The sequence below is a fragment of the Meriones unguiculatus genome, chromosome 1, assembly GCF_030254825.1.
Source record: "Meriones unguiculatus strain TT.TT164.6M chromosome 1, Bangor_MerUng_6.1, whole genome shotgun sequence".
Classification (NCBI taxonomy): Eukaryota; Metazoa; Chordata; class Mammalia; order Rodentia; family Muridae; genus Meriones; species Meriones unguiculatus.
The window spans coordinates 43,250,720-43,266,829 of NC_083349.1; the positions used below are offsets into that span (position 1 = coordinate 43,250,720).

The window sequence follows — 16,110 nt, forward strand, 5'->3', positions numbered from 1 at the left end:
AGGAGGGAAGAAATGGCTGGTCTCTTCACCTGTCGCTCACAGGTGGTCCCAGCAGTCTGTCACTATGCCGTCTCTACCACCAGTATGGGATATGAGTTGCGCCTTGGTGATGGGCTTTGCCTAGCTTATTTACATTGTCTGCGTTTGTGTCATCCTGGTGTACATAACTACAATGGACTTCCTTAGAGCCCATTCCCAAATACGGAGCTGTGTGAACTGCAACTCCTTTATGCCTTGCCTGGGGAAGCAGAGCCCAGGGGCTCACAGCACAAGCTCCTTCCCATCCCAGCCTCAGCTCCTTGAATCTTGACTCTGGTGTTCACTTAGCTGGGAGGACTCTTAACTTCTCTGACCCCCTCCCCCCCCGGGCACCTGCCTCAGACTGTGGCATTGTTGTCCTGGGTAGTTAATATAACCCCAGATTCTTTGAATAGTTTAATGATTAATAATCAAACTTTGAGACTGTTTGCAGTTAATCAAGCAGGTGAAGAGACCTCTGAGCACTATGAAGAAAGTGTCCTTGGTTTCCATGGTTTTAGATCCAGAAACAGAAAATGCAGTTTCACCGGAACTGACTATTGAGCATGTCATTAGTCATAGTGTAGGCAAAAGATATTTAAATATTTCAGCATGCGGATATTGAGTGGTCCTTCCTCATTTCCTGGCTTTATTTATTTGCTTATTGAGTACTTAAAAAGCACCCTCCTAAGACTCATTTTGTTCATTCCTGCCTTTTTAGGTACTTTCTGGAGATGATGTGCTAAATTTCCCACCCCTGCATGTTTCGTGTATATTTCATGTTAGTGGTCCTCCAGAAAAAGCAGTGCACTCTATTTCTGTTTTGGATTTCTCTTACCAAACTTGGTTCTCAAGTAGGAGGCACTCAAATTAGGAGGTCCTTAATTAGATACTGTCTTATTTTTGGTTCGTTTTGGAAAAACACTACTGGAAAAATGTACATCTTGCTGTGTTGAGGTTTCTCCAGCGTTGGAGTCAGTTATTGATACAGTAACTCAGCCTACCCAAAGAAATGCCACCTGTGCTAACACACCCATTCAGTGTTAGGGTTCCAATGGCCACGTAGCTGGGCAGTTTATTAATGAGACCTCCATCTATATTTAATAGATATCTAAGAAAAGTTAGCTCTCAGGAGCAGTTGCTCAAAAGTCCTTGCATCATTCTGGGACAGAGGTGGCTTGATATTTCTGTAAAGACAAGATAATTTAAGCATCTATTTATTGGCTTCTTTTCTATGACAGTTTAAAGATGTGACTTCATGTGATTCAGGAATGGAAGGCTGTTTGGTAGTGGGGGGGCTGTGGCTGCTAGGGCCTATCATGTTGTTTCTCCCGATAGAAAACTTTATCTCAAGTCATCCTTTATTTTGACTTAGTGAACAACATGCTTTGTCTTCTGCTTGCTTTTAAAGGCTTTCATCTTCGGTCTCACCTTCTAGAATATTTAACCTGAGACACCCTATTCCTCCTCTGTTGTACCTGTACCTTTTTAAATCATCATAAGATGGAAGGGTACTCTTCCAGGTCTCAGGAAGCGGCCTCCAGTTAACAGGGTGAAGGGTTCCTAGAGGTGTCCATAAAGCCAGAAGTTCTGGGCATTGGCTCTGCCTGGTCTGGTGTCCGGTGACTCGGGTGCACCAGCACTGGTGACAAGAAGTCCTCCCACCTGCGGATTCAGATCCCACATCAGGGCATGGTTTCGAGAAGAATGTCTTGACGCTGCAGGATTGCCTTCGACATGGTTGTTCTCTTATCTCATGTTAAAATCCTGTCCATTGAGTTTTACCTATTTATTTTACAAACCTGTCAGAGAATGAATCCAGTCTCATTTCAGGAAATGTCCTTTAAAAATAGCTATAAGCTGGCATATCCAGCCTAGGGCCACCTTCTTTGGGTAGAAGTGTCCACCTTTGTTCTCTGAGTGACACTTAGACTTCTCCTTAGGCACAATCTACTCTTGCACTGCCCTTTTGAAACATCCTCCCAAGACTTCCCACTGCCCTCTGAGGATAAGGGCTCATTTGCTTGCTTATTCTGGACACCAGAGTTCTGTGCGTGTGGCTCCAGCGTCACTAAGCATTCTCCCACATCCTTGACACAGAGCCAGCTGATATTGGACACATGACGTACACCATGCATGTCCTTTCTTGAAAGCTGCCAAGGTTAGCCCTGAGCTAAGTAAGCATTCCCGCTGTACAGCCATCATATTCCGAAGTTCCGTAGCTCAGTATAGCTCCAGATTGCAGCATTTGTTCTCATCACTGACCTTACTCATTCCTTAATCTTTAAACAGGTATTTGCTTCCTGAGGTTTTACAAAGCCTAAGATGTGTCATTTGTCATTACAAACTATTTCAGAAGTAGTTTGTAAAGGAACCAGTACGGGGCTCTGTGACATGCCCTGGCCGTCAGTGTGGGTTGATATGAATATATTGACCAGTACTCCTTGAAGTTGGTTAAGTGTCGTTGAACTCGTGTGGCCAAGCTATCACGTTACCCAAAGTTACCTGTCCCTTCTCAAGGTTATCAAAAAGACTAAAACCAAGTACATTATGTTTGTAGCCCTTTCCCATCTATCAACCTAGAAACTCTGCTGAAAAAGTGAAATGAGGTTAGCCTGCTTGCCATGGCTTTTTCAGAGACACCCCCTGCTAGTACTTAATGATGTTATTTGTCTTTGCTAAGTAGCCCCCTGGCCTCTGGGTAATTTAGTCTAAGTCCTCGACGAGGGTCAACAGGAAGCCTGCCACTATCAGGTTTCATTTCTCATCTCAAAACAGGGATATTTACCGCTCTTCAGCCTCTGCCTCCATTTCCACTGTCTGTGATTTCCTAGGCATTGTCGGCAGACACAATCTACACTCTTTCAGAATATAATTAGTCTACAGCTGGTCACTTGAACTCATTTGAAGCCCCTTGATATGTACTTACAAAAAAATCAACTCCTATCAGGAGCTTCTGCTTCTTTGTTTATTATACCTTACTTTTAAAATTTGTGCTCTCATTCCTGAAGAATTTGGAAGCAGTGCTGTGTGGCGTGCACACATCTCAGCCAGCGCTGGGCAGCTGAGGCACGAAGATGTCCAGTTTGAGACAGGCTGGGCAGCATAACGAGACCCTCTCTCCAAAAAAACAAACAACAATAACAACAAAAAATCAAAGCGAAGGAAAACTCCCAAGAATCTGGAAGCAGAATATGCACTTATACATTGATATCTTTAAACCTCTCTTGTTCGCTGTATCTGTGGTTTGAAGATGGACGCCTGGAAGGTACATCCGACGAGACCGTCTGTCTGCACAGGGTCCAGCCCTGAGGATGACAAGAAGCAGTGGGGAAGGCAGGCGCTTGTTTGGCTAGTCTGCCCAGTGGCTACAGTGCTACTGTTCAGGGCAGAAGGCATGGCAGGAGCGGCAGCTGGATCCCCTGCCTCCCTGGACTGCATGGCGCCCACCCTTCCAATTCTAATAAGCCCTTAGTGCGATACCTTGAAGGATGGCACAGGCTTCCACTTGATCTGAATGTAGTGCTGTTGGCATTGGGGAAATCATTTACCCATCCTGGAAATATTCCCTCTGCTGTTTTCAGTTCCAGCGATGCACCACTAAATCTAGCCATAGGGTCCTCAGTCCTGGTCGCTCTCCCGCCTCCTCTGCTCTGTGCCATGCAGGAAGGGGGCAGTACCCTGCTGCCAACACAGAATAAGGAAGTTGGGGAAAGTGGGGTCATGAGAGCCTTACTATACCGGAATACACTGATATTTGGTTTTGTTGTTGTTGGGTTTTTTTGTTGTTTGTTTTTTTGTTTTTGTTTTGTTTTTTGTTTTTGTTTTTGTTTTTTAAGAAATGTCAGTACAATGCTTCTTTTTTTTGGGGGGGTCAGTATTTCTTTATGTTACAGCACTTTTTTTTTTTTAAAGGATATGGCATGTTTTAAAACCAATCACAATTGTCCTTATTTAATCCCTACATGCACTAGAAAGTAATTGGTAGCATTCCTTATTTCAGGCTGGGCCAAGCCACTATTTGAAGACCCACATTTAACCAGTCTGTTCTCCAGAAGGGTGTTGTTTTCTTCCAAGGTTTTCCCTCCCAGAGCTCTTAAAAATTCACTATGGTATCTCCTGGGTCAGAGACTGCTGTTCACCACCCTCAAGGCTTCTATCCAGGGGATGGCTCACAGTGTCAAGCTACTGCCTTTCGAAACAGGCCTATAAAGTACACCTCCAAACCCAAATCTTTGGCATACATAAGCATCCATTGTGGTCTGGGCTTTTATATTTTTCCCCAAGCCAGTCAGGTTCCTGGCCCATATCAGAACGACTGGAATTTTTTCTGTTAGAATCTCCTTTGCTTAGCACCTGCACCTCTGTTAGATTGCAGCCTCTGTTGGCCTCAGGTCATAGAACTGGGCCTATCTTTTCTCTGAATTAGTTACAGTGTATTTTACAAAATGCTCAGGGTGGTGTTCATCCGTCCCTCTGCCGCTGCTAGCCCTTTTGAACGGACCTGGTCTGCTTTGGCGTCTGTATCAACATCATCAGCCAGAGGCCCCAAATATAAAACAGTAGAAGTCTCTGCCTTCCACACCTCACTTCTAAAGTCCCGCCCACCCCCAGGTCTCCAAGGCAATCCTCCTGCATCATCACATAGTCTCCATGAGACCCTAGAACCCCTGCCCCGGAACAGTGGCTGCTTGGGTGGGAGCCAAGCTGCCCGTCCCATCCGGTCTTACCTTCTTGCTAAGGCAAATATCTGATCTTATCTTCCTGTTCCTCAAGAGTTTCCAGACCTCTGGCTTAGGAAAAGTAGGTTTCCATGTTCTGAACCTAGCAACTTTACAGTCTTGTTTTCTAGCCTGGCCCTTCCCACTCTCCCTTGGTGTTTAGTCATTCTGGTTAATGCTGTATATCTGGATTTTTGCATGCACCTTCATACCTCCACTGTATGGTATCTGCTGCTCCTCCTCTGGGCCAAGCAGGCAGTGACCACGCAGAGGCCCAGAAGTGGCTAGACCGGGTTTGCCGCAGGAGAGACAGATTGCTGGTTTGGGGTAGAGCATAATCTGGATGGTTAACCTGATTGCCCTTCCTCTGCCTTGACACAAAAGGTCGCCTATGTGTCAGTGTCCAAAATTGTCACATAATCCTCAGATAGTGGCTCAGATTCATTCCCAGTCAAGGGCGCTTACCAGTGATCTGCTGAAAACAGTATGTCTGGGAAGGAGAGTTTTGTGGGTGACCAGAAACGAACAGGATCTGTTCATATATGGTGGGTGCTGTGACAAAAACAGCTTGTCTGGTTCATAGTCAGGAGCTGTCTTGGTAAGTATCCCCAGTGTACAAATGAGGGGCCAGATAAGATTAAAGTCACCTTCCTTCTAAAGACCGTACATGCCCTTAACATGGCTTCTCATTCTCCACCGCTTTTGAAACCATAAATGGGACATGTGTGGAGGGAAATGGGGCAGGGGAGCTAGCTAGGAGACTGCAGGTAGGGCCCAGAGATAGTTAGGAAGCTGTGACCCCCACCAGCATTTTACAGAAATGTGCGTCACTGTAGAATGATCTTCTCAGCCAGGCTGACTCTCAGAGAGTGACATTAATTGCTCCAGGTCACCCAGCCTGAGAAGCAGGAGCTGGGCTGGGAGGAGGACACAGGTCTTCTGACTCTAGTGTTCTCTCTACTCTACCACAGGTGTAACGTGGAGAAGGTGCCCTGTAATTCTCAGTTGGATATAGAAGGAAACAGGTCAGGATCTGCCTTGTATTCCCATGTCTCTAAATACAGGTATCCTTCGGTACACGGAGCAAGCCGATACGTAGACTTGGTCTTTGGAAACAAATTTATATAGTCACCACTCCCCTGTCCCCAGTTGCCTCTCCTTGGAATGGGTTTGCAGGTTACACACACCCTTAAGCCCCCTGCCATGCTTTTGAGGTTGTCTGTGCGGTGTGCTAGAAGAGCCCGCCTGTGCATGCATGTCTTAACAAAGGTGGCAGGAGCCACCTGGAAGCCTGTCCAGCCTGCAGCACCTCAGAGGTAGGTCTCTGCCGCCTCTGCCCCCTCCTGAGCCTCATCCTACTATGTGTCCTGTGGACCTTGTAACTGTGTGCTGCCCAGGTGTTGAAGCTTGATGCCAAGCAATGGAGGAGGAGCCCCCGATGTGTATGACATCACGTTGGGTGCCTGTTCATCCCGGAGTTGGCTGCAGTTGGTGGGGGTGGGGGTAGCTGCTTCTTGCATTTATTCCTGAGTGTGTGCTGGGCTGGATTTCAGGGTGTGCCTTCTGTCACGGTGAGTCCTACGCTCCTCCCCAGCATTCTGTCTAACTTTCATGTGTCTCTGCCCCAGCTGGGGGAAAACCAGAAGCAGTCCTCTCCTCGAGATGCCAGACTGGCATGGTGTTGCCTGATGGGAGATGGATGGGTACAATGCCAAGATAAGCATTACCTGTATACGGAGTGGAGCGTGCTTTCCCTCTCTTGCCATCAAGCTGCGTTGTTGAAAGGATCACTGCAGTGCTTTTGCCTCCCGTCTCCCAGTTTTGTCAAATGATCCAGTAATGTTGTCTAACCCCCTAGCCCTAACCCAAGCAATGCAGCATCTAATCTAGGGCCAGAAGGAAGAGAACTGAGGTTCTACCCTGAATTTCAGAATGAACAGATCTCAACCTGTAGCCTTTTTTTTTTTTTTTTATAGAAGGCCTTAAATACATGTCTGTAGAAATAAAAACTTGGACAAGATTGGCTGTTCTCAGTAAGCAGTGTCCAATCCTAGAAAGCACACACACCACAGTGCCTGCTGAGCGCTGGCAATTATGCACTGTTTCTATCATCAGGAGAAAGGATTCAGGCGGACTTGAAACAACACTGACTCTGTAAGATCGGGCTGTTTACATAATAGAGTGACTTGTGTGGACTGAAAAGGAGCCTGATGGTCTAAATGGCAAAGTGGGGCCAAAACACCTGCCTCCTAAAGCAGGCTTGGGTCTGAGTTCCCTTTCCCTCTGCTCCTCCCCATCTCCTCCATCAAAGCAAGCACTTGGCCATGAAAAAGTGGATTAATGACTTTAAAGGTTACTGCAAACCCCTCATGTCATGCTTGGGCTTTCTGAGGGTAGAGAATATAACCGAATGCAGTTAGGACCTAGGTAAATCCATTTCCTCTAAGTACAGTTTAAATGGTCATTTGCGGAGGTTGGAGAAAGTTTGGCACTTGCTTCCCTGTGGGCTCTTTGGAACTGGTGTATTCCTGTATTGCCTCCTCCCCCTCCCCACCCCCCCACCCCCCACCGCTTCTTTTTCCTCTAAGCCTGAGCTGTGTGATGTTCAGAGCTGTGTGGCGATAAGTTAACCTCTCCTTCAGAGAAATTGCTCAAAAATCCTTTCCTGCTGTTCAAAAGCCCAGCATTTTCTGTGTCAGTCTCTGTGTAAGTATTGAAAGTAGAAAAGAGAGAGAGAGAGAGAAAAAAAAAAAAAGTAAAAGAGATTGCCTTGTCCGCTGTTAGATGGAGTTATGTAAGCAGGTAGTGGAGGCACCTGGTGAGCAAGGTGGAAGGAGGGCCCAAACAGGAAAGTCTCAGTTGGCTTGTGGGTGACACGGGATTGGGTGGGGGTCACAGGGATTGGGTCGGGGTGAGTGTGGGCGGTGAGGGTGTATAAACCCTGAGTATGCAGTAGTGTGGTCGTGAGCACCTATGGACAGAAGCATGAGTAAACAGACTGTATCCAGAGGCCACGTGTCCCTGTACAGCTACCCTACCCTGTCCAAAGAAAGTGGAGCCAGCCCACCGGGTGAAGCAGCCGAGCAGACCCGGAGAGCTGTGATCACCAAGGTGAAGTGTGGTCTTCAAGAACTCACATCTCTAAGACAGCGTTTGTGAGTCCTCACAGTTGACTGTCTCTCCTGCGGGTGTCCAGTGTTGAGGACGCAGCTGAGTTTTTGCTGAGAGGGTGCAGTGACCAATGTGTGGGGTCTGCTATGGGAATGGATGCTGCCCGCAGAAGGAGCCAGCCGTGCTGTGAGGAAAGAAGAGCCAAACGAGGACTATAGGCCACGTCACGTGTTCATGTTGGGAGTGAATGAGGCGTGGTAGAGGGGTGTTGAGTTAGAATGAGGCAAAGGGGTTTTGCTAGGTGAAATCCGAGACATCCTTCTGATAGGGAAGTGGCAGTGGGGAGGAAAATGGTGGAACACATGCTCAGAATGCCTGATGGACATGGGCAGACCGAATCTGCTTTTCTGAGCGGTGAGTGAAGGCTCTGTGCTGTGTATCGGAATGCAGGTAGAAGGGAAGTGGGGTAAGCAAGGGGCAGCGTGCATACACGTTTCCACAGACTCCACATCAGGAAACCTAAGTTCTCTCCGTGGCTGTTAACAGCCCTTGATGTCGTGATTATGTCATTAGTATTGACTGCTCTTTCAGAACCAGCTAACAAATTGTTTTAGACAAAACCTATTTTTAGCGTCCATGGGATCAGGCATTATATTTCTTTAAATGGAGAAGGAAGGCTGCCAGAATGGCTCTCATGCCCAGGCAGCTTTGCATTTAGAGGCTTCAGTCAGATTCCAGAAGAATTACCTTGGAACAGTGTTGCGGCTTGGTGGATGCATTTAGACAGCATTCATGTTCTAGTTCTCATTCTCTGTCTCCTGCTCTGGATCTCACACAGCGCTGCCAAGTTTGTCTTGTGGAATAGCTGATGAGGTTTTGTGTCGGAGAAAGTACCTCCTACAGTCTTCTAAAGGCCCTCTTAGAGATAGCCAGTCTAGCTGGAGAATTGTATATATATGTGGGGGGGGGGGACATTGCTGTGTAGTCTTCTCAGCCCAGTGTTTCCCAGAACGCTTTTATTTAGTGAACCCTCTTTCCAGGAAACACTGTCGTTTGTAGCCCCATAGGTTGGTGTGCTGTGTCACACTCTCTGAGGAATGCTGAGTTAGAGCTCTGGTACTGCAGCCAGAATGTGTGCAGGTAGATGTGGGTTCTAGTGTCTGTCTTCACCCTCGTTAAAGGTGCCTCTGATGTAAGTGTCGCTGGGGCAGGCTGCTATGACTCCTGGTGGCTTGGCACTTAGTACTCAGCCACTTATACCCACCTACGGAAGGTAGGTGGGCAAACACACTTAGTCCACCTGCTTTCTGAGACTTGGAATGTGGCTTGCAGGCAAGCTTGGGGGACATTGGTTAGTGATTGATGTGGGAAGGTCCAGGCGGCTATGGGTAGCTCAGCCTCTGGGCAAGTGACTCAGGAGTGTATACGATAGCATGCTGAGCAAGCCAGTAAGAAGTATTTCTCCATGGCCTCTGCTTCAGTTCCTGCTGTGGCTTTCCCTCACTGAGACCAGAGAGGTGTAAGGTGAAATAAACCCTTCCCTTCCTTCCCAAGTTGCTTTTGACCATGGTGTTCTGTCTGTCACAGCAATAGAAAGCAAACCAAGACAGACAGCCTTCCCTAGTTTCCAGTGTTACTCTGGCCCTATCTCCCTTCCCTTCTTCCCCAGCTCCAAGGCAGCACCTACATGAATGAGTCCTCAGAAAGAGGAAGGAACCCCCACTGTAAGTAGCAAATTGTATCCTTTTATAGGAATGACACTGTCTTCAAACACTGTTCCATGAACATTTTGGGGGAAAAAAAAAAAAGCAATATTGAAGAGAGCAGATATATATATTTTTATATTCATGAGAAGAATCGGCCTCACTCCAGAACTTAGCAAAATGCCCATTGCAGGAAAAGGCCCTCAGGGACCTGCCATGACCCACCCACAATTAAACCAAAACCACATCTGGGCCTTGGGCTCCTCAGGTAGAGAAACATTGGGCTCTGTTTGCTTCTAGAAGGTTTGTGTGACAAATCATCCAAAAAGCCTTGAAGCTTTTTCACCACACAGAAGACAAGACATTGTCCAGGATCAAAGGACAGAATACTCAGAAGGGGAGGGTCAGGCCATCCATACATTTTGAAAGGACAGCATCTCAGGTCTCCAGGAGGAAGTGGTGAAGCACAGGAGCTGGCAGGCCAGGGAGCTGGCAGGCCATTTAGCTGTCACGCCTGACAGAGGTAGGTGAGAATTCATACCTTTTCTTGCTATTATGAAATGTCAAGTGAGGGGGAAAAAAGTGTAGGGAACTAAATGGCCTCTGTCGATATTTCCAAAAGTCGAGTGCTAGGTAGTAAAGCTACTAAAAATTCTCAAGATGCCTGTCAAGAAAATGAAAGAGCCAGACATGGTGGTCTGTGTCTGTAATTCTGGTATCTTGGGAGGCTGATGCAAGAGGATTGGGAGCTGAGGGCCATAGAAAATATAACGTGAAGAAAACTTTAGAGGGGTCAGTAGTGAGACCTGCTGCTCATCTGATAGAAATCAAAGCTGACCACCTGACACATGTGGGTTCTTTTTAAAACTTTGTTATTATTTGTTACAATTTATTCAGTTTGTACACCAGCTGTAGCCCCCTCCCTCATCTCCTCCTGGCCCCACCCTTACTCCCTCTTTCCTCATAGCCCTCCCCTAATCTACCAATAGGGGAAATCCTCCTTCCTTACTGTCTGACCCTAGCCTATCAGGTCCCATCAGGACTGCCTAGATCCTCTTCCTCTGTGGGCTGGCTAGGTCTCAAATAAGATGTGATTCTTAACCTATAGCACATTTTCAAACAAGATAGCTGGATCAAAGCGTTGAGACCCACTTTACGGATGACCTGGTTCAGAGTTGCCTTGGTTCATAAATCTTGTTGCCGGATATGTTCCTGTCAGTGTGAAGTTGTCCCACATCGCCTCTCAACTCTTTCGTCTGTGCTTATTTCAAAACTTTTGAGATGGGTCACATTTAGAGTTTTATATCCTCTGTGTATTTGTATGTGTGTGTATGTGTATTAATTCCATAACATACACCCCTCCCCATTCTTCATTCTTTTAAACTACACAGCTTTAGACTCCTTAGCATCCTACCACCGGCCTTTTCTGTGATGGCAAACATCCTGAAGTTATCCTATGATGACTATCTTGATACATCTTATTTTGTTTTTCTTTTACGTTTACAGATATTTTGTGTGTCCAGGTATACAGGAGGAAGTCAGAGGGCAACTTCTGAGAACTGGTTCTTTCCTTCTACCCTACAGGTCCTAGATATGAAACCTAGGTCATCAGGCTTGGTAGTATGTGTCCTTAGTGTTGTGCCATCTCTCTGCCAGCCCTCTCATCTTTCTCTTTGTTTTGACCCAGAGAAGACAATAATAATTAGAACAGTACATCAGAGCGTCAGTGTTTTGAGATGGGGGTGAGGTCAGGTGGCCGTGCCGAGTGAGGGCGTACAGCCTTCTGTTTCTTGATAACTGAGGAACGTGGTGTAGATGTCTGTGTTCTTTCTTGATATGTGGGGTAGTTTTGACGGCTACCTGCCCAACTACCAGATAAAAAATGATACCCCACACTTACACCATTAGAACGTGGGAGGTCAGATTTGGGTATCAGTCACTGCTCAGTGAGCGTGAGGCCCCAACAAAAGATCTCACTCGTGACTGGCATGCTCATGGCTCCTGTTTCATACCTGGCTCAGGATTCCAGGGTACCTTAGATAATTGGGGAGTGGGCATGAGCTTGAGAGAGTTTATCAGTATTGTGTATGAAGATTCTTGAGGAACCTGACCTGGGTGGAAAGCAGCATTTTCTCATCTCCTGCCATGCTATGCCATTCTAGTTCCTAGGTTTTCTTCCCAAATTACTTCCTGTAGGAAGTCCTGTAGGATACCTTCAGGACTGCAGTAATTTTTCTTACTGATCCCTCCAACCCCGAGTGACTATTCTAAATCATAACCTCACTTTCTTAGGATGTAAGCCATAGTTGCTTAATGTAAACAAGACTTATTTTGGCTTCAAGTAGGTAGTTACCTCTTTTTCACAACTGTTATAGTCAGCTGAGCAAATTTATTGGCTGATTAATATATATATATATGTATATATATATGTGTGTGTATATATATATATATATATAGTTGGTAGGGTATTTCTTTTGCATGCTCATAGCCTAAGCTTGGTCCCTAGTAATGCATTAACCATACCTGTGCATAATCCTTGAACTCAGAAGATAGAAAGTTCAAGGTCAGCCTCAACTACATAATAAACTGGGTCAGTTTGGGATATATGAGACTGTCTCAAGAAGGGGCAGGGGAGGGCAGAGATGGTGGGGATTATAAAGGAAACAAGCTCAGCTTTATTTAGTATCAGACTTACTGCTTTGGACATAAAAGGAATCCTTGGAAGACACAGCAGCCACTGTTTTAAAGGAAGGTATTCCTAAGCAAGTTAGTGTAAAGCATGTTTCCTGCAGTACTGAGTCGAAGTGAGGCTGTTATTTCTGTAGGGTATATGTTGTGTACAGCCTCCATCCAGAGTTAGATGGGGAAACCTTGCCTTGTGGACTGTAGAAGCAATGGGGATAAACTGGTTTCCAGACGAAGCATAATGCACTAAATCTCAGCAGTGTGTACACATGCACCTGAGTTCGAAGTCCTCATGGACAGCTGGGGCATAGTGCTTCTCTTCATTCACAGGGCACAGCCATCAAGCCCCTGTGTCCATTCACCTTGGTAGACAGGAAAGTGCTTGCTGCCCACCCCTGTAAGTGCTGAGCTCAGGGAGATCCTCCTCATCCCCCACCAGCCCTGTATCTTTGCAGTCACACATCCTAGTATGAGGTAGATCACTGTGCAAAATAGGTGTAAAAGCTGTCTGGGGAGGGTGTCACTTTTGCCACAGGAAGCAGTGCATTTTAATAATTTATACTTAGGTATTAAATTGTATAAAATGACATAATGAAAAACACCGAGGGGAAGATAAAGCCTTCAGTAGAGCCAGACCACCTTCTCCAAACCATTCTGTAGTTAGTCCATTGTTTAATGACTTCATTTTGTTTGTTTGTTTGTGGGGTTAGCTGTGCGTCCTTCAGGAAGTGTTCTGGCACCCTGATGCTTTCTATAGGTCCTTACCAGTTAAGCGTTATCTGGGTCAGCCCCTGCTGCCCAGACCTTGATCTTTCCTCCCTCAGCTGCCATGATAGCAATTGCCCTGAAAAGGATGATGGGTAAGATCTGACTGTAGAAAATGTTGGCACCCAGTGGGAAGGAGAGAAAATTCTGAGAAGTGAGGCGCAGAAACTTAAATGCAACTAATATTGAGGAGACTGTCCTCCATTCATACGGAGAATGGGTCCTGATTGTGGTAGGATCATGAAGCATTTGAAGTGGGGTGCATTTCAGCCAGGGCTAGTTACGCCTGTAATCCTAGCCCTTGGGATGCTGAGGCAGGAGGATTGCCACGGGCTTGGCCATCCTTGGTTTATAGAGTAGACCCCATCTCGCCACCTCCAGCACCAAGTATAAGAAATGTGCAGTCATACACATGAGAATGCTTTGAAGAGCGAGATGCTATTTGGCTGAGCTGAGAAGATACCAGCAGACCAAATGAAACATATGGGTGCACTCTAGAGGGCTTAGTGGCCAGACTAAGGGGTGTACAGAAAAGTGGAAGCACCTTCCTTAGATGGCTTCCTTAGATAGTGTTTCAATCTCTTTGGGATGGAGTAGGGGGAGGGAAAGCAAGAGTGAGTGTTTAGGCCAGTGAACCCTTTTTTTTTTTTTTTTTTTTGGTAGAATAAGGTGTATTTGTTCTCCTTTTACAGTACTGACACCAAGTCTGGGCACATTCAGCTCTCTTTTGAGCATGGGTGACTCGGGACTTGTCTCTTCAGTGGACCTAGGGGCTACAGGTTTGACAGGCTAGAGAAGGCAGGCACAGGCGACCTTTGTGGCTTTGCACTCTCTTGGCATCCTAGTGTATTTTGGGGTCTCGTCCCTGGGGTTGAATTCTTACTTCACCAGGGCCACAGGTGAACTCGGGAGTCTCTCCATCACAGGTGCAGAGAGCAAAGACGTGTTTGTAATGTGTCAATAGAAAAACGACACCATCTGTTGGGAGTATAGACGATGATGACACTGATGATGTCACTGAGAGTCAGGTATTAAAGCCATGACATATACAGTACAGTTTGCCATGTGGATTGATGCCAGTTTATGGACATAGATTTCTTTTTGGTGCCATTAAAATGTTCTTTAAAAAAATAAAAAAGTAAAATGAGTTTATAAATTTCAAAACAATAGAAAAATGCACCAGCAATTTTGTCGGGATTGATGGTGAGCAAGAAAATGTGGCATATACTCTGCGACGCAAATTATGGACGTACAAACATATCTCAGCCTGCAGGGGGTGGAGGAGTCAGAGAACACCTTGATTCTTGCCACAGTAATCCAAGAATCTAATTCCCTGGCATTCCATAGTCTTATTTTTGAACCTCTTTTGTTTGTGCCCAATTTTAGTATTCACAAGGCTCCTCTAAGCATTAAAAATAAAACAAAACAGTGACCCGCTATAGCCGAAAAACTTGCCCATCCTTTGACTGAGGATTGTTGGTTAATTTATGCAGGCCCCTTTGCACTTCAGCTTTTCCCCCACTGGTTGCTAGGCAACCACTTGAGTTACTGCGCATGCCTCTTTTATGATAACTGTCATTATGATTATTTTTTAATTATACAACTGGGACTGTGGATTAAAACAGCATATTGTCACTCATGCCTTGCCACTGCCTCTGAGCATTCCCAAACACTGTTGCAGTCACCTTCCAAAATTTACATGCCAGGGATTTATCATTATCTTTTGACGTTTCTGGCTTCACAAAGGAACTGGAGATGGCATCATAAGGGCAGTAGGGTTTTTGTGGAAAACGACTAGACCATATATCACAAGCTGTTATTGACTTAGGAAGGAAGGCCAAATCAGGTATTGGGATCTTGAACCTCAATTATCCTCCTTTGTTCCTCTAACCGTGACTGCTTCCAGCATTAAGTGATGTGAAAAGCTTGTTGCTCTGCAGCCTGTTCTTCCGAGTGAAAAAAAAAACAAACGCTAAAGCATTTCTCTGCTAAACCTGCTTTCAATAAACCCACCATGCACTTGGGGAGGGCACAGCTCAGAGTCTAGAAACATGTGACATTAGCAGTTGTTCTTTTTTTTTGCACAAATTGCTCCACACACATGAGTGCATTTGGGGGACGTGAAGGGGCTCCTCCGGCAAAGGATCACAGAAGGGGCTTGCAGCATATAGAAGAACCCTGAAAGGAATGAGGACAGAAAGGATTGTGGGGAGCATAAAACAGCTTCACATTTGCATCACTCTGTATATTTTAACATATTTTCTAAATATACAGTGGATCTGAAGACAAAAGGAACATGGGAGTCATGTCTATGTGCTTTCTTTCAGCCAGCCCTGTTATTCATTTAAAATGGGACTTGGGGCTCAATTCGTTATTTTAAATATTTCCGTCATGATGAAAAGAGATTAGCTCCTGACAGGGGAATCCACAGGGTACTTGCCACATTGTGTGCGTGTGACAGAAACGGGGACGTAATTGTGCTTTCATGTGATTGAAGCCGGTACACGGGGCACCAGCCCCCAGAGCCATGGTGGGCTTTTCCTGCTCGTACAGAGCCCCCATGCCTGGATGCGTGGGACCTCTTTTGTTCTGTTGACAGTCTCTGAAATGACCCTCTCCCTGAGGAGTGCTTCATCTGCTTTGTTTCTGTTTGTCTCCCTCATCCTGCAGTTCAGGGCGACAGCTCAGTGAAGTCTTCATTCAGTTACCTTCCAGGAAAGAGTTACCAGAATACTATGAATTAATTAGGAAGCCAGTGGATTTCAAAAAGATAAAGGTAGATACCCATTCACTGTTCTTCTTCGAGTACACAAAGGAGATGCATGGATGCTCTGGAGTGATTCTAGGCGGGGCTGGGGTAGTGGCCTCCCGTTGCTAACCCCTCACCTATCCAAGGCTTGACCAGGAAAGGTGGGGATGGGATACCATTGATCCTTTCCATGCATGTTATTTGATCATTGAAAGCTCAGACTGTATACATTGCATGTTACTGAGGACCTTCCTCCCCTCCATTGCCACTCATTTCCCATTCTGTGCACTTCCTGCCCACCCTACAGAACACAGGTGGGAGGGGGGTCTTGGTCAGTGACACCCCCTTGGGGTTGTAC

The 16,110-nt window shown here is 46.0% G+C and overlaps 1 protein-coding gene across 8 annotated transcripts in view; it reads left to right on the forward strand.

The window, feature by feature from the left end:
• Positions 1-16,110, forward strand: part of Smarca2 (SWI/SNF related, matrix associated, actin dependent regulator of chromatin, subfamily a, member 2) — a 166,382-nt gene that overhangs the window by 143,557 nt on the left and 6,715 nt on the right. For 4 of the 8 annotated variants that reach the window (XM_021627514.2, XM_021627530.2, XM_021627539.2 and 1 more), the window contains exons 29-30: positions 5,711-5,764; positions 15,674-15,779. In XM_021627514.2, the coding sequence (XP_021483189.1) occupies positions 5,711-5,764; positions 15,674-15,779 (160 nt within the window). The remainder of the gene's footprint in view (positions 1-5,710; positions 5,765-15,673; positions 15,780-16,110) is intronic. The other 4 variants (XM_021627548.2, XM_060387936.1, XM_060387925.1 and 1 more) reach the window with 1 other exon arrangement.